General features: G+C 40.8%; 1 protein-coding gene across 4 annotated transcripts in view; it reads right to left on the reverse strand.

Annotated features, from left to right (window-relative positions):
* The window catches only part of APBB2 (amyloid beta precursor protein binding family B member 2), a 423,550-nt gene that overhangs the window by 201,561 nt on the left and 198,611 nt on the right, over positions 1–23,378 (reverse strand). For all 4 annotated transcript variants that reach the window (XM_033214066.1, XM_033214067.1, XM_033214069.1 and 1 more), the window contains one exon: positions 5,144–5,959. In XM_033214066.1, coding sequence (XP_033069957.1) covers positions 5,144–5,959 — 816 coding nt within the window. The remainder of the gene's footprint in view (positions 1–5,143; positions 5,960–23,378) is intronic.

The raw sequence follows: 23,378 nt of genomic DNA on the forward strand, positions 1-23,378 counted from the left end.
ACCGATACTGATGATCTCTAATATAATAATCACCAATATTCATTAAGCGCTTGCTATATGCCAGATACTGCTCTAAAAGCTCTTTGAAGATTTTTTTTTTTTTTTTTTTTTTGAGAGAAAGTCTTGCTCTGTGGCCCAGGCTGAAGTGCAGTGGCATGATCTTGGCTCACTGCAAGCTCTGCCTCCCGGGTTCACACCATTCTCCTGCCTCAGCCTCCTGAGTAGCTGGGACTACAGGTGCCTGTCACCACGTCCAGTTAATTTCTTGTATTTTTAGTAGAGATGGGGTTTCACCATGTTAGCCAGGATGGTCTCGATCTCCTGACCCTGTGATCCGCCCACCTCAGCCTCCCAAAGTGCTGGGATTACAGGCGTGAGGCACTGCACCCAGCCTAAGATGCTCTCACTTAATCTTCACAGCAGGTCTATGCCAAAACACTCTTATTATCTCCGTTTTATAGACGAGAGGCTATGAGAACTGCCTAGATGTAGCAGAGCTGGGATTTGAACTCAGGAAGCTCACTCTAAAGCCTATGCTCTTAATGACAAGTTAATGGATCATGAGGCCCATTGCCACACCATCTGGACTTGGTTTTCTCTGCGTATAATTCTGCTTTTGTACACTTTAGCAATGAATCTAATTTGAAACAGTTACTACACAAGATCCATCTAGTTTCATATTCTGTGTCTTCAATTTTGTTAAACCCCAAACTAAACATAAAATTACATGTTGGTACCACCGAAACCTGTAGCCAGGAAGGTTCAAAATGATGCATCTTTTCAACGTTTTCATAAAGCAAACATGAAACACCAAGTGATTAACAGAGAGACTGTATGCAGTATGACCAACAGGTATTTATTTATCTGAGCCATCATGCTTACCTGGGGCCACTGAGGGAACTGTATCTCTGAAAAAAACTCTAACTAGATTCCAAGTTCTCACTTTGCAGTAGCAAGATACAACCCTTTCTTTTAGAATCAGGGCCAAGGCACTCTTTAACTTTTCTTAACTCCTACGAAAATAGTCATTTCACAGATGCTTTTCCTTTTTCAAACAGACTCTTGTTTTCTTAAAGGACAGACTACAGAGGAGGAAAAGTGCAGCCACATATTGTATACATGACTGATTGTACAAAAAGAAGTTACTAAACAGCTGGAGGGGGCGATTCAGTAGTAAAGGAAAATAGAAAGTAGTCTCTGGGTTAGCCATTGGATTTTATTGCATAAATAGCATTCTAACTTGGAAAGGATGCCCCCGAGGAAGAAATGAGTCTATTTTTCTAGGCTCCCCGAAGTGCAGTCTATGATCCAAAGATAACTGCATCATGATTTAGTCATACAACACACACCACTGTGATGAGTATGTACTTAACACACAGCAAGTCAGCAAATACACACTTTTTATATATGTACTATGGCATGGCATACTAAGACGTCACAAAATATTTGCTCTTGTTTTCTCTTTTCTTTCAACTGTTAGTATTTGTATTTTATACATATACACATACACATACATACTATATAAAACATACATAATAAACACTAACTTTATTATTACAAGTGAAACAAAAACTGCTTATTTTATTTCATTCACTAATCTAAATATTACCTGAAACCTGAAGTGTGATTATAAACAAAGAGATTTCATTTCATGGGGATCCGCAGCAGACTCTGAGGCAATTCCAAAAGAGGACTCCCAAAATTATGACGATTAATATTGAGACATTGCAACATGCTGAACTAGATGCAGAGATCCCAAAGTGAACATTTTCAAGGCTGGCACAAGTTTGGCTTCTAGTATATTTTTTAAAAACACAATCATTGCTTTTCATTCACAGCTAATACATTCTTTTGGGCATATTTGATTTGAAACATCTATCCTTAGCAACTTATCAAGGGCCACCATCATCCTGTCAAAACCAACTTTCGAGAGAAAACTGAACGTATCTTCTTAACATGTCAAAAAACTCTAATCCAGTTCACATCACAGACCAAGCACTGTTAAGATGTTCTGTGAAAACCCAACAGCAAGTAATGTCAGGACACTGAGCAAATGAGTGGTAAGTGTCACATCAGAGGGACCCCTGAAAGCCTTCCTGGAAAGAGGGAGTTACAGGAGCATTTCAAGAGTCCCAGTAGGTAGAGTGGAGTGCATACTTCAACTGTGCCCTCTCCACAGGCCCTTACCCACACCAGCACTCAGTAAGCCAAGGGGCTACGGACAGAAAAATACCTAAATACTCATCAGCAGGGAACTTGCTAAATAAATTGTGGAACTTGTATATAGTGGAATAGCATACATAATACTTAAAAAGACTTAAGTAGAAAAATGGATTGATCTACAAAATATGTACATGAAAAAAAGCAAAGCATTCATCAAACAACCTAATTAGGATAACTTTTTCCTGGTTTTAACTATTGTGGCAAATTTTAAACATACAAAATTAGAGAATAGAATAATGAACCTGCACGTACCCATAATGCAGCTTTAACAATCAGCAGCTTATGGGCAATTTTGTTTCTTTTTTTTTCCTTCTAATCCCAATTATTTTGGAGGAAAATCCCATATACAATATTGTTTTTACCAGTATGGGTTATACTGTATTATATATGTTATACTGTGACATAGATTAGTATTTTATATTAGTATATTATCTCTAAAACATAGAGATTCTAAAAACATCATCACAAAATTTGTGTAAATTTTAAAGTTCATTATTTTTTTAAAAATTTAATTTTTATTTATTTTATTTATTTTTTAGGTTTTTTTTTTGGAGACAGAGTCTTGCTCTGTTACCCAGGCTGGAGTGCAGTGGTGCATCTTGGTTCACTGCAACCTCCACCTCCCGGGTTCAAGCAATTCTCCTGCCTCAGCCTCCTGAGACTATAGGCACGCACCACCACATCCACTTAATTTTTGTATTTTTAGTAGAGACAGGGTTTCACCATATTGGTCAGGGTGGTCTTGAACTCCTGACCTGGTGATCCACTGCACCTGGCCTAATTTTTATCTTTTTGAGATGGAGTCTCGCCCGTCACCCAGGCTAGAGTGCAGTGGTGGGATCTTGGCTCACTTCAACTTCCGCCTCCTGGGTTCAAGCAATTCTCGTGCCTCAGCCTCCAGAGTAACTGGGACTACAGGCACCCGCCATCATGCCTGGCTAATTTTTTATGTCTTAGTAGAGAAGGGGTTTCGCCATGTTGCCCAGGCTGGTCTCAAACTCCTGAGCTCAGGCCATCTCTCCACCTTGGCCTTCCAAAGTGCTGGGATTACAGGCGCGAGCCACCACACTGGCCTTAAAATTTATTATTAATATGTGGATATATGACTCAAATATTTTCTGAGAGGAAATAAAAACATAAGCTAATGGTCATCACTGGGAAAGGGGGCTAGGGTGAAGGGCAGAGACAGCTTAATTATTCACTTAAAAATATATTTATGTTTTTTGAGACACAGTCTCGCTCTATCACCCAGGCTAGAGTGCAATGGCATATATCATGGTTCACTGCAGCCTCAAACTCCTGGTGTCAAGTGATCTTCCTGCCTCAGTCTCCTAAGTAGTTGGAACTACAGGCATATGCCACCGTCCACCATGCTCAACTACTTTTTTTGGAGGGTGAGAGATGAGGTCTTGCTGGTCTTGAACTTGTGGGCTCAACTGATCCTCCTGCCTCAGCCTCCCAAAGTGCTGGGATTACAGGCATAAGCCACCAGCCTCAACAAAACTTTAGGTTAGTTTAAAATTTAACTACAACGGAACCGGCTATGCCAGGAAGAGCAGCAGAAAGGGTGCCATGACCAGAGGGAGACAGCAAGGTGTCAGTAAACGATGAACACACGAGGTAGAGCTTGGCTGGAAGATGTGCAATAAGTCTTTCATGTATTAATAGATTCAAACTCTAGCAGGTGACAACGTCCATCAGCTGCTGAATACGAATTCTCTAAATGGGTAAAAAGTATAGAGAGCTGTGAACTCAGGGACATTACTGAACATAATTATGATTCCAATAATGTGCAGGGCCAGACAGTTATGAGATGAAACGGCCTCATCTCAACCTCCCTACTGCCACATCCCACAGTAGTATGCATCACTGAAAGTACTGGGATTTTAAAGGGCACTTCAAAAACACTACTTTTTTTTCTTCTTAAACAAGTTAATGTCTTAACTCCTCTTTTCCTTATCTTTAGTCCTTGTAATTTATCTTCCTTATAGGTTGTAAAAATGTGATTTCCTTCCGTGGTGGTTCTGTTTTCTTTGTTATATCTATATTAATACAGCCCTGGGACCCACTAGGGGAACTGCTGGACTACTTTTTAAAAAATTAGCCTTTCTGAGTGCTTGTTTACGCCGAATTCAGATACAATAAAGTTCTCCAAATTTTTCAATCTTATGATCAGTATAGTGGGAGCTATGAGAAAATGATATTTAAAGTAGCTGACTTTTAGGATCCTGTTCATTTCTGTCACGATTTTAACACCTCCAACAAATCCAAAATATTACAAATATATACAAAAGTCAAGAAAGACTGGTCTCAATTAGACTAGTTAAAAGCCTCAACTTCTGAATATATTTTTCAAGAAATACCATTTTCCCACTTTTAAATATTACTTAAGGCTAGTAAAATCCTCCTCAGTAAATGTCAAAAAGAGAAATGCCTTTAATGAACAGACGGCTAATGTTTTAACTTTTTATGAGCTTCACCATAAGTAAGTTCTTTTGAGGGCTTTAAAATAGTTCTCTTAATTGGGTTATATCCTTCCCCCCACAACTTTGTTTATTATTTTGCTTACCAAAACCCAGTATTTCTAGATAACATAGAGAAATGGTCTACCTATGCACTGGAAGTATAATTTCTAAACAGATGATATTTTACTGTACTTAACACCAAGGACCTGTTTATTTTACAAAAATGCTTCCCAGAACAAACTGCTTTATGTACGATCCAAAATGAAACTAACCTAAGATATGGTTGAGGAATGCAATAATATTTTGCAAATAAATTGCCCAATTTTACTGCAAGAGGCTCACGTTTCTCTCTGCATATAAATGGACATTTTTGGTCAGTCTAGAGATTTACTCCACCAATAGCTGAAAAGACCAAAAGAAAGTGCCAGCTGAGGCTATGCCTTCCCCAGGGGTACCTGTTTCATCCGGGGAGCTGGGTGAGGCACTGTCTTGGGACAGCGTTGTCCAGCTGGACTCCTCATCGCTTGGTGCCAGGTTCTGGATCCGGTGCAGTGCACAGTCGGTTTTGGCCCCCGTTTTCGGATGATCCTTCTTGGTCTCTGGGCTGGATGACACTGTAGCTACTTGGCCGTCTTCAGGGCTGGACTGGGGTTTGTTTGGTTTCTGCAGCAGCAAATCACCATTCCCAATGATGGTGGAAGCCTGGCCCTGGCCTGGCTGGGATTTCTCTTCCGCAATCCCATGGCGGTTGCCTCGGTTCTGCTCTAGTTCTCTGGCTGAGGTTTCCAGATCTGCATAGTAATTTAGGAAGCTCTTAGTTCTCCTGGGCTGGGAGGGTAAAATCTCACAGCCCGAGGAATCCTGTGGGTGGGGCTCTTTACCCTCTAACTTCTCAGAAGTTATGTTGATGACTGCAGTGGGGCTCAGGTTTTTGTTGGGGTCCTGCTGCCCTTGTTCTGCAGCCTTCCGGAGCTGGTTCTCCCCATTTTTCACCAGCTTGATGTTGGCAGAGCCATTTCCCAGCAGGGGCTGTGTAGCTGGATCTGAGAGGCCCATGGCCGCCTGGATGTTAGTTAGTGCATATTTTTTCCTGCATTTGGGAGGTGTGCTGTTCTTGGTTTCTGTGTGTTTTATTTCAGCGTTCAACAGTTCATTGTGGGAGGAACGGAGGTTAAGGGTGTTTGGTGGTGTGGCTGGGCTGTTCCGATTTGTGACGTCTGTAGTTCCGCTGCTGGCCATAAACACTGCCAAGGTGTCCACACCTGAGTCAGCTGGAAAAAAAAAAAAAGGTCATTAGACACTTGCCGTGATTAAACTACTTAGTATATACAGTGCAAGTAAATATTTTTATACAGAAAACTAAAAGAAGAAATGCTTCCACTGCACATATGTTCCCATAGAATGGACCCATTTTCCTCTTTATTTCACCATTTGTTCCTATATTAAATAGGAGCAAACAAAGGGCTTAACGTGGATAACCAAAAGCCAATTTATAGAAAAGCTAAGAAGTCTGAGGACCTAAATTTTACTTAAAATAAAAAATCATTTCTCTTTGAATTCACATAAAAGCATTTTCTTCTGGTGGCTGGTCTTCATTTTTTACAAGCTTGAAAAATCATCCCCTTTCCAAATATTCCCACTACATTCTTATTCTTTGGTTCCTTCAGGCAACAACAACAAAAAATTGCTCAAGATTCCTCTGGGGCTTCAGCATTCTTAGTCAACCTGAAAGGTCATTGTTCAATGATGCTCCATACATCCAAGGTAATTGTTCTCAATCATGTTTAGAAACTGTGTTCTGAATGCCTGGAAAACCAAACCTCCATTAGAGTTTGCTAATGTCTTGGTGAACATTTTTGACCTGGGCTTACTGTTTGTACTACACAGAAATTTTGAAGAAATGGCTTAATTTCTGGAAGAACTCGCACAAAACTATTATTGTAGCATTGAAACCTTGGCTACAGACAACATGTTAGAGCTCCCAGAGGAGTCTGAATATATTCCACTGAATTAAAATACAGACTCAGCTGTTTGCAGTCATCACGTGCCTCTGCAGAACTCCTAGGAAACTATCAGACAATTGCATTTATCACAAATATTGTTTGCGCTGTTAGTGATTTATTCTATATGTCTCTTGCTAGGAAGAAGGAAAGGTTACTTAGACTACAAGGGAATAAAACTCATCAGCAAGAATTCCTAAGGTTTCAGACTTCTCAGTCTATGAGTGACTTCTTTCTTATCTGATCCTTTTGCCCTCCACAGAGACTTTGATTATCTCTACCTCAGCAGCATATCAACCAAAGCACAGCTCCTAAAATTCCTGAAATTGTATTCTGACAATTCCCTCTTCCTTCCCCAGGCAAAACAGGGATCTTCACAGGAGAGGAGGGCAAGAATTTCCCTGTTTGGGAGCTTAGACGTATCTCTCCATCATCAAATACTTAGGTTGGGCAATTTTACTAAGTTACTCATTCTACAGTCCCTATGCTTCCAGGAAGCAAGGCAACATCCATTCTCCATTCCAGACCATGGCCATTTTTATACAGAATGACCATATGGCCCATAACAGAGTCAAGGGCTGTAATCCCAAGGGTTAGGATCTTGGGCCCCATTCTTTAACGCTACTATTTATAAGGCTTCCTTCTTAAGAACCCAGCACCCCACCTTAGTTCTTAGGCCTCATTTTACAGAAACAGAGAATGTAGTGTGGTTTTTCCTTTTGCCAAATTTCCTTTTCTTCTACCCAATCCACTGGAAGGTTTCTGTCTTTTAAACGATACTCTTGACAATTAAATTTTTTAAAAATTGTTTCTTTATTACTGTTTGACTACAACTATTATACCATTTTATAGGAAACATTATGTTTCAATTTATAATTTAACTTCACTCAAGAGTAGCATTTCATATGAGAAGGGCCTACCTGAAACCTACATTAAGTTTTCCCTGAGACACATATCCAGAGCATAGATACATGAGAGAAAGTTATTTTTAGACTCTTAGGTATTTAGAGTGACATTACGAGAAAGTGCAAATCTGCTGGTTTCCTAAAAGGCATGGCAAAAAATTTCTATGAGGCTGCTTTATGATGCTAGGTACTATTATACATTCTAGCAATGTTATTAGGGAGATATTTTTATTTACTTTGTTTATAACCATACATATTTTCAGAAAGAATACCATCAGAATTTCTAGGTGATTTTTAATATTTAAGTAGCTTTTATATCCTGGATATACAGATTAAGACTTCTAGCCACAGCCAGGTGTTGTGGATCATGACTGTAATGCCAGTACTTTGGGAGGCTGAGGTGAGCAGATCACCTGAGGTCGGGAGTTCGAGACCGGCCTGACCAACACGCAGAAACTCTGTCTCTACTAAAAATACAAAATAAGATGGGCAGATTGCGCATGCCTGTAATCCCAGCTACTCAGGAGGCTGAGGCAGGAGAATCGCTTGAACTTGGGAGGTAGAGGTTGCAGTGAGCCGAGATTGTGCCATTGTACTCCAGCCTGGGCAACAAGAGCAAAACTCCGTCTCAAAAAACAAAAAAAGAAAAAAAAAAGACTTCTAGCCACATTTTCACAGTCTTTGGTATCCCATTACCCTCTCAGGGGCCACGTAACTCTTTTGCTAGAAATAATGGAAGGCAGGCAGGAGTGGGAAGAGGCTGAATGGAAAAGGACCATCCAATACAAACTGGATGAACAAATGCAGCTCTGTATATGCCATATTTATTGGTTTGTTTATTTACTTATTTATTACTTTTGAGGCAGGGTTGGTTATTTATTTATCATTACTTTTGAGACAGGGTCTTGCTCTGCCACCCAGGCTGGAATACAAGTGGCAGGAACATGACTCACTGCAGCCTCAACCTCCTAGGCTCAAGGGATCCTCCTACCTCAGCCTCCTAAGTAGCTGAGACCACAGGCGTACACACCATACCTGGTTAATTTTTTGACTTTTTGTAGAGACAGGGGTCTCACTTTGTTGCGCATGCTGGTCTCAAATTCCTGGGTTCAAGTAATCCTCCCACCTCAGCCTCCCAAAGTACTGGGGTTACAGGCGTGAACTACCAGGCCCAGCCTGTATATGTTGTTTTCATATATTAAAACCTGAACACAGTTTGAGTAATATCTTAGATATTAAATAATGGTATCATGTGGAGGCAAAAGTAAAAGTTCAATCCTACAGCTAAGGCAGCCAAGCTAATCCCATGAACTAGAGAGTTCCTCCAGGAGTTACATATTAGCTGGGAAGTCCTTGGGCTCAAAAGGGTCATGAAGTAGCTAGAGGTTAGCAAAATCCTAGAAAGATCAGGCTGCAAGAAAGCAGCCCCAAGTGAGAGGCAGTGCTGTAAGGGTTAAGAGCACAGATCTCATGGTCAAAGAGAGAAAGGCTCAAGACCTATCCAAGCTACTTACTAGTTAAAAATGGGGACAATAATAGTACCTGGTTTACATGACAAGTAAAATGACCAATGCCTACAGAGAATTTATAACAATAAATGTGAGCTCCAGTCACCACTTTGTACCCACGTAATATAGCGCAGGGCTGCCTGCCAGGGCCCCCAGATTACCCCCTACTCTTATTGGTCTGAGTGATTAAAACGGTCTTGTTGCAGAGACACACAGGGAGGAAAGAGACTAAGAAGGAACAAAGAAGTTGGGTCTATGAGGGTTTAATTATGAAAAAAATATATACATTCCTCAGGTTTAAGAGGATAGAGGTTTGTGTTTCTCTTTAAATAAAAGAAAATCTTACAATGTTTCTTTAAACCTTCTAATATTTAACTGTTTGCTTTGGAATCAAAAGGCCTAAGAAATAAGAACAAACTCTTTAACACAACCGACAAGTTACTTAAACTCCCAATTTCTTTGCTGTAAAATGAAATTATAATAGTATCTACACCTCATTGAGTTTTGCTGGGGACTAAAACAGATGACTGTCAAACCTTTGACATAATGGCTGGCATACTGTAAGAGCTCAATACATGTTAGGGATTATTATGATCTTACAGCTCCCTCCTTCCTTGCACATTTTTATATCTGACCACCATACCTCTAGCCACCACTGACTGAGCACTTTCTTCTTGCTGGGTACTGTGCTAGGAATTGGAAAACCAAGGAATATAAAGTCCCCACCTCTAAGTGTTTTCAGACTTGTAGAAGAAAAATACACAATAAAGTCACAGAAATCACCCAGTGTGTCAGGTGTCAGGTGCAGAGGAATAAATGGGCTACTCACCTAGGGTTGGAGAGGATCTTCAGGGAAGGGAGGATTATTATCAAGGGAGCCTGAACAAATCAAGACGTGAAAGGAGACGCGTTATGATGGAGGGGAAGGGCAAAGGCAGGGATTCTTCTGAAGCATGCTCTAACACTTTGGACCTGACCCTGAGGCAACAGCAGGAAGAACGAATGGAAGGTTGATGTGTACATTCTGAGTGTGTGTGTGGTATATCTGTGTATATGTTGGGCCTTTTTCCTCTAGCATATTCTTCAAGAAGGCAATGACTATGATGAAAAGACATTAAAGAAGTAATGTAAACCAGGCAATTAAAACATCAGTGGTCATCAGAGAAACCGTGGAAAGAGGTACACAGACAGTGTCTCCTGAATCAGCCAAAGAGGTAGGCTGGCCCCATTTTTAGGCTCATTCTTTGGCCTTGGACTCTGCCATTTACCAAAGGGAAGCAGGAGCAGTTGGGAGGCTCTTTGTAATAGTCCAGTCAAGAAAGTGGGAGAGGACGAGGTAGTCACAAGAGACTTAGGTATGGGGGTGAAAGTCTTACTCTCCACTACTGCAGTTCCAGCTCTGGTCATCCCTTGACCAGGGTAGAAAGATAAGGTTCCCATTAGCCACTTGGATTCAGAGGTGAGGACTGAAGAGTCTGGTGAATTGAGTAATTAGAAAGACACTGGTGACTTCTATCATATCAGCTTCAGGAGAATGGCAGAGGTGGGCAGAGAGTGAGCTTTATTCAAGGAGCTTCACTACGAACAAAGTTCAGGGACACAGGACAGTAGCTGGAGGATGACCCAGGGTTATGGGGAGGACTTTTTACTTTTGAAGATTAGATTCTTAGTTATGGTTTATTGTTTAAAGGCTCTAAAAGCAGAAGGCAACAAAGAGAGGAAAAGTGGAAACATGAAAGAGGAACAGAACAGTAAGGTAGAAACCAGGTGATGAGCGAAGAGAAGGGACAAGAGCGGACTGGAAACAGTCAGCCCTGCCCAAGATAAGGGACACTTCACGCTAGGAGGGAAGAGAGGCAGTCAGGACAAGGACACGCATGTCACTACAGTGACACAAAACTGAGCAAAGGCGAAACTGACAGACTTAATTTTATCTATGAAGAGAAAGTTTTCCCAGAGAGGAAACAGCCTGGGGTATGGTGTAGCAGGGAACTTAAAAAGGTGATGAAGGTGTCAGATGTGTTGAGACGTACAGATGAGGGTGTGCCCTAGGATCCGGCCTGGAGAAAGCAGGAAATGAGGGGACTGAGCGGTAGAAAGGGTAAAGAAGTGGGAGAAAAGGAAAAGGCCAGGGTCAGAGGTCCCAGGAAGGTAAAGGCATTGCACACAGTGCAAAAACCCAAGGAGGTGGCAGTCTTACACTACCGAAGCCATTAAAAGGGGAAGGAGAGGGGAAAACAGCAGCATAAGCAGCTGGCAAAGGCAGCAGAAAGGAAAGACAGAAAGAAAAAGAAAGTAAGAGAAAGAGAGAGGCAGAAACAGAAACAGAAGGATACAGAGAGAGGAAGAGACAGAGGCAAGGAGTTGAAGAGAGAGAGAGTGGGGAAAGGCAGAAAGAGACAGAGGAAGAGACAGAGAGACAGAAAGTCAAAGAGAGAAGGAAACTGAGGAAGAGACAAGGAATCAAAGAGAGAGAGATAGAAGTAGTAAAGAAAAAAAAGTGTACCCTATTCCTTTAAAAGCTAGGGTTAACTTAAAACCTATAATTGATAACTGAAGGTCTTCTCTGTAACCCTATAACACTCCAATACACCTTGTTGTCAGTGTAAACAAGAGCGTAGCCTGAAAGCACTGAGGCCACTGACAACCCATAGCCTACCTATCAAAAATCCTTAACCCCCTAGGGTTTCCTAACAGGGGATCTAAATTTTGACTAATTACCATACAAAAGTCAAAGCAGATCTAGGAGGAACTCCCTTCAGGACAGGACATAGATGGTTCCTCCCGGGTGATTAAGGAAAAAAGACACAATGGGTATTCAGTAAGTGATAAGGGAACTCTTGTAGAAGCAGAGTTAGGAAAATTGCCTAATAATTGGTCTGCTCAAACATGCCAGCTGTTTGCACTCAGCCAAACCTTAAAATACTTACAGAATCAGGAAGGAGCCACCTGTATCAATTCTAAGTTAATATGGACTGAACGAGATCTTATTAATAGCAAAGAATAATTGAAGTCCCAAACCTACAAAGTTTTCAACAAAAGTAAACTTTGCTAAAAGTTAACAGTGTAACATGTATTATCCTACTACCACACGCTCTCAAAGGATTTCTCAGACACTTTGCAAGAAATAACGAAAATCTATCCTTACTCTGCAATCCCAAATAGACTCTTTGGCAGCAATGACTCTCCAAAACTGCCGAGGCCTAGACCTCCTCATTGCTGAGAAAGGAGGAGGACTCTGCATCTTCTTAGGGGAAAAGTGTTGTTTTTACACTAACAAGTCAGAGATAGTAAGAGATGCCACCTGGCGTTTACAGGAAAAGGCTTCTGAAATCAGACAACGTCTTTCAAACTCTTATACCAACCTCTGGAGTCAAGCTACATGGCTTCTCCCCTTTCTAGGTCCCATGACAGCCATCTTGCTATTCCTCGCCTTCAGGCCCTGTATTTTTAACCTCCTTGTCAAATTTGTTTCCTCTAGGATTGCGGCCATCAAGCTACAGATGGTCTTACAAATGGAACCCCAAATGAGCTCAACTAACAATTTCTACCAAGGATCCCTGGACTGACCCGCTGGCCCTTTCAGCGGCCTAAAGAGTTCCCCTCTGGAGAACACCACAACTGCAGGGCCCCTTCTTTGCCCCCATCCAGCAGGAAGTAGCTAGAGCAGTCATTGCCCAATTCCCAACAGTAGTTGGGGTGTCCTGTTTAGAGGGGGCCTTGAGAGGTGAAGCCAGCTGGACTTCCTGGGTCGAGTGGGGACTTGGAGAACGTTTCTGTCTAGCTAGAGGATTGTAAATGCACCAATCAGTGCTCTGTGTCTCGCTAAAGGATTGTAAATGCACCAATCATAACTCTGTAAAAATGCACCAGTCAGCACTCTGTGTCTAGCTGAAGGATTGTAAATGCACCAATCAGCACTCTGTAAAAACGCATCAATCAGCACTCTGTGTCTAGCTACAGGATTATAAACAAAACAATCAGCACTCTGTAAAATGAACCATTCAGCGCTCTATAAAATGGACCAATCAGCAGGACTTGGGCAGGGCCAAATAAGGGAATAAAAGCTGGCAACCCGAGCCAGCAGTGGCAACCCACTCAGGTCCCCTTCCACACTGTGGAAGTTTTATTCTTTTGCTCTTCACAATAAATATTGCTGCTGCTCACTCTTTGGGTCCGCTCTACCTTTATGAGCTGTAACACTCACCATGAGGGTCTGCAGCTTCATTCCTGAAGTCAGTGAGACCACAAATCCACTGGGAGGAACAAACAACTCAGGATGCACCACCTTTAAGAGCTGTAACACTTACTGTGAAGGTCTGCGGCTTCACTTCTGAAGTCAGCAAGACCATGAACCCACCAGAAGGAAGAAACTCCAGACACATCTGAACATCTGAAGGAACAAACCCTGGACACACCATCTTTAAGAGCTATAACACTCACCACAAGGGTCCACAGCTTCATTCTTGAAGTCAGTGAGACTAAGAACCCACCGGAAGGAATAAATTCCAGACACAGAGGAACAGATGTGAAGGGAATGAGGAAATGTTCTCAACCCTGGCCACATGTAAAAGCCACCTGGGGGGCTTTTAAACAGTATAGATGCCTAGGCCCCACCTACAAAGATATTTTCAAGATTCTGATTCAGTTACTCTGGGATTGGGCGCAGTTAGGGCATTAAAATGTTCTTGGGGTGATTCTCATCTGTGGCCAAGATGGAGAACCATTGGAATAGGAAGTGTGAGATCTGGGAAGAATAAAATGATGTACACGGAGTTAATTATTTCAGAGGCACATGGAATGCTCTCATCGCATACATCATCTTCCTTGTCCTTCCACACATTCTCAGCATCCTTTCCTCCCTCCAGCAAATTCCTACTCATCTTTGAAGGTTCAGAAAAGATGTCACCTCTTTATGAAGCCTTCTCTTGTCCCTCTGGAATCTCCTTCTCCCAATTCTCACACCTTCATAAATGCATCTCTATTACAGCATCACTCATGCTGTTTTACTATTAAACTGTATGAGTTTCCCACTAGACCGTGACCTCCACCAACCAGCACAGAAGCCTAGCCCACAGTAAGCAGTCATAAACGTTTGAAGAATAAATCCTCGAGTAAAATGGGAAAGGCAAGTGTTTCATTAACATCTCAAGAAATGTTGAAATAAAATGTCTACGCAGAATTTCTGAGAGTTTCTTATTAAACACTGAAAGGAAACCACTGTTATTAATAGTTAAGTCAACAGGAAATTCATCTTTCCTTTCCTTGAAAAAGGGATTGATATCAGACAGGGAAAGGGCGATCAATGGTTAGTTATCTCAGCTTTTACCCCACGTAGCATCTGAGCAAGAGTTAAATAAAATCCTTTAATTTAATGTACAGATCAATTTATCTTGCTCCTCAGTCTTGGCTCAAATAAATTCTTACTCAACTCTACCATGACTTCCAAAAGAACAAGGACTATTTAGAGTCAAAGGCATATGTTTTGTAACCTAGAGCAGAATGGGGTACTTCCCTGTCAAACATGACTGTTCATCATTTGCAATCCTATCAGCTCAAAGTTCTCCATTTTTTGATCTGAAAAGCATCGGGCATATTGTTAAATATGGGGGCATGAGTTAGCAGTTCTTGCATACTTCCTCAGTAGATAAGAAGTTGCAGACTTCTATGATTAGATCCTATGTCTATGTCTTCTTCTAAATTGCAAATGCCTTGAGGAAAGTGACTATCCCATTCATTTTTTAAAATAACAGCTTTATTGAGATATAATTTATATACTATATCTAGAAAACCCCACAGATTCAGCCCAAAAGCTCCTTCAGCTCATAAACAACTTAAGCAAAGTTTCAGGATACAAAATCAGTGTACAAAAATCACTAGCATCCTTATCCACTAACAGCAGCCAAGCAGAGAGCCAAATCAGAAAGGCAATCCCATTCACAATTGCCACAAAAAGAATAAAACACCTAGGAATACAGCTAACCAGGGAGGTGAAAGATCTCTACAATGAGAATTACGAAACACAGCTCAAAGAAATCAAAGACACAAACAAATGGAAAAACATCCCATGCTCATGGGTAGGAAGAATTAGTATCATTAAAATGGCTACTCTGCCCAAAGCAATTTACAGATTCAATACTATTCCTATCAAACTATCAACATTCTTCACAGAACTAAAGAAAATTATTTCAAAATTCTTATGGAACCAAGAAAAAGAGTCAGATTAACCAAGGCAATCCCAAGCAAAAAGAACAAAGCTGAAAGCGTCATGTTACCCAACTTCAAATGATACTACAGGGCTTCAGTACTCAAACTAGCATGGTACTGGTACAAAAACAGGAATATAGACCAAAGGGACAGAATAAAGAGCCTGGAAATAAAGCCATACATCTATGATCATCTGATCTTCAACAAAGCTGACAAAAAACAGCAATGGGGAAAAGACTCCCTATTCAATAAATGGTACTGAAATAACTGGCTAGCCATATGCAAAAGTTGAAGCTGGACCCCTTCCTTATTGTGTATACAAAAATCAACTCAAGATGAATTAAAGACTTAAATGTAAAACCCCAAACTATAAAAAAGCCTGGATGACAGCCTAAGCAATACCATCCTGTACAAAGGAATGGGTCAAGATTTCATGACAAAGACACCAAAAGCAATCACAACAAAAGCAAAAATTGACAAGTAGGATCTAATTAAACTCATGAGCTTCTGCATAGCAAAAGAAACTATAAACAGAGTAAACAGACAACCTACAGAATCGGAGAAAAAAATCTTCAAACTATGCATCTGACAAAGGTCTAATATCCAGCACCTACTGAGAGAGGAAATTAAAGAAAGAAAGAAAAATAAAATTAAAAAGAGAAAAACAAGCTTTCTATATTAGGGTGACTCATCCTAAAGGCAGAAACAGGCAAAGCCTGGACCCAGGTGAAGTCTCAATATTATCTAAGAAGCCAGAGCTCAAAGAAAAGTGCTCTGGAGACTCTCCCAGCACTCCCTCAACATAGGGAGAAGAAATCAAATTTTCCATTCCCCTATGAGTAAACTTGTAAGTTTATAGATTCCTGTTTTCTGGTAACTTTGAGTATTCTATTGAGTATTCTAAGCAGCACAGTGAAGATTATAAGACATGCCTGAGCAGGCCTGGGCTGCAGCTATCTAGGCGCCATAGTGAAGGTTAAAAGATAAGCCTGTGCAAGGCACTAGAGCAAGCCTCGATAACAGCCATCTGGACCACATAGGAAGAGTCACATGTAATCCTGAGTTATGAACCAGTCACAATTTAATTAACTGCCTTTGTTCCGCCTCTGTATCCTTGCTGTCACGCCACTATGATTTGCACCACTGTAAACTTATTTCAGGTTAGCCCACCCCCTTTTAGAAGTGTGTCTAAAATTCTAGTGCTGCCTTTGTTCCAGGCCCAGTTTTTGGATGTTAATCCGCTAGGTCTCAGTGCACTCAATAAAAATCCTCCTGTTTCACCGTGGTCTCTCTGGTCCTCCTTCATTCCCACAACACTATAAGGAACTTAATTAAACAAATTTACAAGAGAAAAACAAACAAGCCCATTAAAAAGTGAGCAAAGGACATAAACAGACACTTCTGAAAAGAAGACATACATTTGGCCAACAAGCATATGAAGAAAAGCTCAATATCACTGATCATTAAAGAAATGTAAATCAAATCAGAATGGCTATTACTAAAAAGTCAAAAAATCATAGATGCTGGCAAGGTCGCAGAGAAAAGGGAACACTTATACACTATTAGTGGGAGTGTAAATTAGTTCAATAGTTGTGGAAAGCAGTGTGGCAATTTCTCAAAAAGCTAAAAGCAGAACTACCATTCGACCCAGGAATCCCATTACTGGGTACATACCCAGAGGAATATAAATCATGCTATCATAAACACACATACACATGAATGTTCACCGCAGCACTATTCACAACAGCAAAGACATGGAATCAACCTAAATGTCCATTAATGACAAACTGGATAAAGAAAATGTGGGCCAGTCATGGTGGCTCATGCCTGTAATCCTAGCACTTTGGGAGGCTGAGGTGGGTGGATCATCTTAGATCAGGAGTTCAAGACCAGCCTGGCCAACATGGTGAAACCCTGTCTCTACTAAAAATACAAAAATTAGCTGGGTGTGGTGGCAGACACCTATAATACCAGCTTCTTGGGAGGCTGAGAGGCTGAAGCCAGAGAATCGCTTGAAGCCAGGGGGGTGAGGGTTGGGAGTTGGGGGGTAGAGGTTGCAGTGAGCCAAGATCATGCCACTTCACTCCAGCCTGGGCAAAAGAGCAAGACTCCAACTCCAAAAAAACAAAAAGAAGAAAAAAAGAAAAAAAAGAAAATGTGGTACATATATACCATGGAATACTATGCCATCATTTAAAAAAAGCACAAGATAATGTCTTTTGCAGGAACATGGATGGAGCTGGAGGTTATTATCCTTAGAAAACTAATGCAGGAACAGAAAATCAAACAACACGCTTTCTCTTACAAGTGGGAGCTAAATGATAAGAACTTGCAAACACAAAGAAGGAAACAGGAGATACTAGAGTGTGGAGTGTGGGAGGAAGGAGAGGAGCATAAAAGATAACTATCGGGTACTGAGCTTAATACCCAGGTGATGAAATAATCTGAACAACAAACCCCCGTGACATGTGTTTACCTATGTAACAAACCTTCACATGTACCCCTGAACCTAAAATAAACGTTAAAAAATTTTTATATCATACATTTATATAACATATTTTAAAGTACACAATTCAGTGCTATTTAGTATACTCACAGAGTTGTGCGTCCATTAATACTATCTAATTCAAGAACATTTTTATCACCCAAAAAGAAATCCTGTACCGATTAACAGTCACGCCCCATTCGTCCCTCCCTCCAACCCCTGCAAACACTACTTTGTTTTTGTGAACTTGGTGATGACAGACATTTCATATAAACAGAATCATATGAGATCTTTTGTTACTGGCTTCTCTCATTTACTGTATCTCCAAGGTTCATCCATGTTGTAGCATGTATCAGTACTTCATTCCTTTTTATGGCTGGACAATATTCCATTGTATGGACATACCACTTTTTATTTGTTCATTAGTTAATGGACACATTTGGGTTGTTTTCACTTTTTAGCTATTATGAGTTAACACTCATATACAAGTTTTTTTTTTGTACAGACATGTAAAACTGACCCAATAGTCCCACAGATAGCTTTTTTTGATAAACATAGAAATTGACCCTTCTGGTCTTAAAAGAAATTTATATTTGTTTTATCTGAGATCCTTCATTAGGAAATGACCTTCAGGTCTCTCAGAAAAAAAAAGTATCAAATAACTGAAACTCACCAGATCACTGCATCCAGACAATGAGATGCTGGACCCCTCATTCATCCTAATTGCTCCCTTGCTCCTACCTAGATCCTGTTTGGTACACTTTGCTACATTTCTTCCCTGCTATATAAACCCTTAGCTTTAGTTGGTCAGGGAGATGGATTTGAGACTGAGCTCCTTTCCTGTCTTCTCAGCTGCAGCACCCGATTAAAGCCTTCTTCCTTAGCAATACCCGTCCTCTCAGTGATCTGACTTTCTGTCCAGTGAGCAGCAGGACCTAGACTGAACCCCTGGTGTTTCAGTAGCACGTTTTCAATTGTCTTGGGTGTGTACTAAGGAGTGGAACTGCTGAGTATAGTAACTTACATTTGTATGTACACACACACACACACTTTTTTATATTTTTATAAACATATCACATTATGTATATATATATTTAACATTTTCAGGACTTCCAGAATGACTTAGTACAAAAGCCACTGTACCATTTTCCATTCCCACCAACAGTGTATAAGGGTTCTAAATTATCCACATCCTTGTCAACACTTGTTATTGTCTCTTTTTTACTATAGCCATCCTAGTTGGTGTGAAATGGTATTTCACTGGGGCTATGCTTTTCATTTCCCTTTCATTTTCCAGAACTTCCAGTTCCTTTTATTATAAAGTCTAGCATGTAAGAAGACACAATAAATGTTTTTTGACTCCTTAATTCATTTCCTCATTCATTCATTAAATATTTACCAAGAGCCTACTATGTACCAGGCACTCTCCTAAAGGCCAAGAACACAGCAGTGAACAAAATAAGCAAAACTAAATAAAGAATGAATGAGCAAAATACCAGTAACAACGAGTGTTAGTTTTTAGCACAAAGGTGGTTCTCTTGGATTCCTGACAGGTGGATGGAGCCCCCAGTGATCTTGCCATCCCCTCCACGTCCATTCATCATGCTATGTTGCGTGTGACTTACAAAGCTCCAACATAGATTCAAGAGGATCGATTCCTATTCCAGAGGTGGGTATAACTTCAGATTTAAGAGTGTGACAAGAGCTAATATTACTACTGTCATTGCTTTCCTGCATGCACGACGAAGAAACATATATTATAGCCTGGCATGTGTTTCCTCCTTTTCTGTTAAAAGCCTCACAAATTTTCTTGGGGAATCAGCCTTCCCCTACACCCATTCAATCATTCAACAGATATTTTTTGTGCACTGCTCCATGCCAGATATGCTTATAAGTGCTGAGGATATAGCAGTGAACAAAACCAACAAAGATACCTATAGAGCATAAACTCTAGGGGTTAGGCCCATGTGTTTCAGGCAGAGATGACTGTACCCCTTATTTCAGGGGGCACATGGCCAAGGCACAGCCAATCACAGTAGCCAATTCTCATGGCTCTAGTGGCTGGTTCAAGGAAAAGCGTATGACCCACATGAAGCCAGCCAACCATGAGACTTGCCAGAAGGATAATAGTGGTGCTCTCTTTTCTCTTTTTCTTGAACTAAAAGATGCAAGCCTAGAGCTTCAAGGGGTCACCATGAGGAGATAACCTGCCCCAGCATGACTCTACCAAAGAAAGCGAAGCCAAGAGACAGAGAGAAAGTGAGCAAGCCCTAATGACTGAATCCCTAAAATAAGACATGCCTGAAATATGATACTGCTGGACTTCTCAGGTCAATAGACTTATGTATTTATTTTGCCTAAGCCACTTGGAGCTGGGTTTTCTCTGTTTTGCAACTAAAAGAGCCCTCATTAATACACAAAGTATTTTTCATGAAACCTAAGCAAAATTGGATAAACTAGGATCACTTTAATTTCATGACTTGCACAGGTTCTCTCCATCCCAGCCACAAAGGCCCCAGCACAGATATAACCAGGCCGACTGGCCCTGTAACTCAGACCACATCATAATACAAACCTGTGCTGCATCCTGTAGTTAAACCTGGCTTTCCCCCTGCTCCTTTTCCCTTTTCTAAGACCTTTAGCCTTTTGTCAAGAAAGAGTTTGTCAGTAATGACAAGAACTTCTCTCTTCAATAACCTGCTGCTCTCCCTTTACTCCCACAACAAGCTTATAAAACTGGAAACTGACAAATGGGCCCAGGGTTGATAAATGGGCCCAAGGAAGTCCAATGTTTGCCCCATTCTTGAATGAAACTTCACATTTTCTTCATTTTTATTTTTCTGCTATACAATTTCATTTCCACCGAGGAGTTAATGGTGAAACTTCTACCCTGAGGAATGTCACCTTTTGAACTGGACCACAAAGTATTAAGGAAATGAAATAAACTCTGATTTTTCTTTTCCTTTTGGGAGGGAGAGGCTAAATAAAGCTGGCTTCATGAAACTACTCATGAAAGGAAACCTTCAATGTGACAAAAATGATAAGAACTCTGTGAACAAAAGTGGCAAAAGTTATCAATAAGGCAGCTTCGGTCACCGGGCCACGGAGATGGCAGGATATGAGCCTCAGAATATTCTAACTAGGAGAGCAATGTCACACTGCTGATGCAGAGTGTCAGATACAGGGGTGATTTCAACAGCCAGATCTTACCCACTTGAGGGTTTCTTGTGTCCCATTAAACTTAACTGCCTGAGGACTCACTCAGTTCAATGTTTTAAGTGGAACTGATTCAAGACAGATGCATCACATACCTCTCAACAAACTCAATCTTAATGAGCTTGATTTAGCCATTCCACAATGTATACACATTTCAAAACAACATGTTGTACACAATAAACATATACATGTTTTATTTGTTGATTATAAAAAATAAGAAATGTTATTTTCTAAAAAAGAAAATCAGATTTGGCAGTGAGAAAGGGTAAGTTATTACACAAACTAACGATGGTTGAAGTTGGCAGAGGGTCTTATGGAACACCATGTTAGGGATGAGGAGAGGGGTTCAGGGAAGGCTTCCCACAAAAAGAAGAGCTGACTGGGTGCGGTGGCTCACGCCTGTAATCCCAGCACTTTGGGAGGCTGAGGCAGGCGGACCACGAGGTCCGGAGATCAAGGCCATCCCGGCTAACACAGTGAAATCTCGTCTCTACTAAAAATACAAAAAATTAGCCGGGCATGGTGGCACGCGCCTGTAGTCCTAGCTACTCAGGAGCCTGAGGCAGGAGAATCACGAACCCAGGAGGCAAAAGTCGCAGTGAGTCAAGGTCGTACTACTGAACTCCAGCATGGGCAACAGAGTTAGACTCCACCTCAAAAAAAAAAAAAAAAAAAGAGCTGAGTTGGATCTTGAAGGGTGGAAAGGAGCCTAGCAGCAGACAAGAAAGAAAAAGGCATTCCAGATGGGGGAAAGCCTGCCATTCCCAACATCACACCTGGCAGATGTGATGATCAGTTATTTAGGAAGCACAAGCAGAATGTGTGTATTCAAGTAAGAATTAAGACCTTTGGAACAGTCAACTTTGGAAATTATATTCCAAGGACATTTTCCCTGCTCAATTTCTTTTTTAATTTAAGGGACAGGGTCTCACTATGTTGCTCAGGCTGGAGTGCATTCACAGGCACAGTCATCATGCACTACAGCCTCAAATTCCTGGGCTCAAGCGATCCTCCTGCTGCCTCAGACTCCCAAGTAGCTGGGGCTACAGGTATGCACCACCACATCTAGCTCTCTTCCCTGCTCAATTTCTAAGCTGTTTCCATTCTTTAGTAAAGTCTCAGTGACTTTTGAAGATAATTTTTTTTTTTAATAGAGCTCTAGACTTTTATGGGCAAGCCTGATGATGGATGATCCAGCTTTGGAATATTGGTTCAGGTGAAAAAAAAAAGTAGGTGAGCTATAAAGAAATGTCACGTATTTTCTTGAGTTACTGATAAGCTGGGCTCCAAATCTATTCTGAAAGTGAAAAAAAGTTAAACAATAACAGGATCCTTGAAATAGGGTAATTACTTGATATCATGGGCTAAGACCTGCTCAGAAGGGACTCCGGAGCTGAATCCTGAAGGGTCAACAGGAATTTCAAAGGCAGATGATGGTATAAATTCTGGTATGTTTGGCTGGGCATGGTGACTCACACTTGTAATCCTAGTACTTTGGGAGGCCGAGGCTGGCAGATCACTTGAGGCCAGGAGTTCAAGACCAGCCTGGTCAACGTGGCGAAACCCTGTCTCTACTAAAATTACAAAAATTAGCTGGGCGTCATGGCACATGTCTGTAATCCCAGCTACTTGGGAGCCTGAGGCAGGAGAATCGCTTGAACCTGGGAGACAAAGGTTGCAGTGAATCAAGATTGTGCCACTGCACTCCAGCCTGGGTGTCAGAGCAAGAGTCTGTTTCAAAAAAAATTTAAACAAATAAATAAATATATAAATAAATAAATTCTGGCATGTTTGTTTTTAAAAGATGTCCCTGTAGTCACAGCTCCCTAGAGTTAGAAAAAGGAGCTGAAGGCAAACCTAACTCCACTTACTAGTCCAGACCCTCTCTCACCACTCGCCATTTGAATTTTCAAGTGGAAAAATGGCTGGAATAGGATTTTCCACTGAACTAAGAATACCTCTTTCCTTGTAAAATGTGCTATATGTCATACCGATGCATGAAACTAGTAGCTGTTATTTAAAAACCAGGCTAGATAACTGTTTCAGTATCTCTTACATAACCGCCAAAGAAAAAAGTTGTTTGAGCACCAGCATGAACAATGAAAACATCAGCATAACAAAACGTATCAAGAACAGGAAATTTGTAGAAGTTATTTGATTAGTCTACCTTAACTTAGAGGAATACACATCATTTTATACACTTGCCAGCTTTATTTTAATGTTTTCATACTAGTGTACCTTGAAGATAAGACTATAATAATAATCTTATCTATTAATAATCTATCTCATAAAAATATGATTTTAAAAGTTAAAGGATCCCTAAAGGGAATTATTCTCAACATTTAAAATCTATTTTCTAAAGAACAGAT

The sequence above is a fragment of the Trachypithecus francoisi genome, unplaced genomic scaffold (assembly GCF_009764315.1).
Source record: "Trachypithecus francoisi isolate TF-2019V2 unplaced genomic scaffold, Tfra_2.0 Lachesis_group1, whole genome shotgun sequence".
NCBI classification, from domain to species: domain Eukaryota; kingdom Metazoa; phylum Chordata; class Mammalia; order Primates; family Cercopithecidae; genus Trachypithecus; species Trachypithecus francoisi.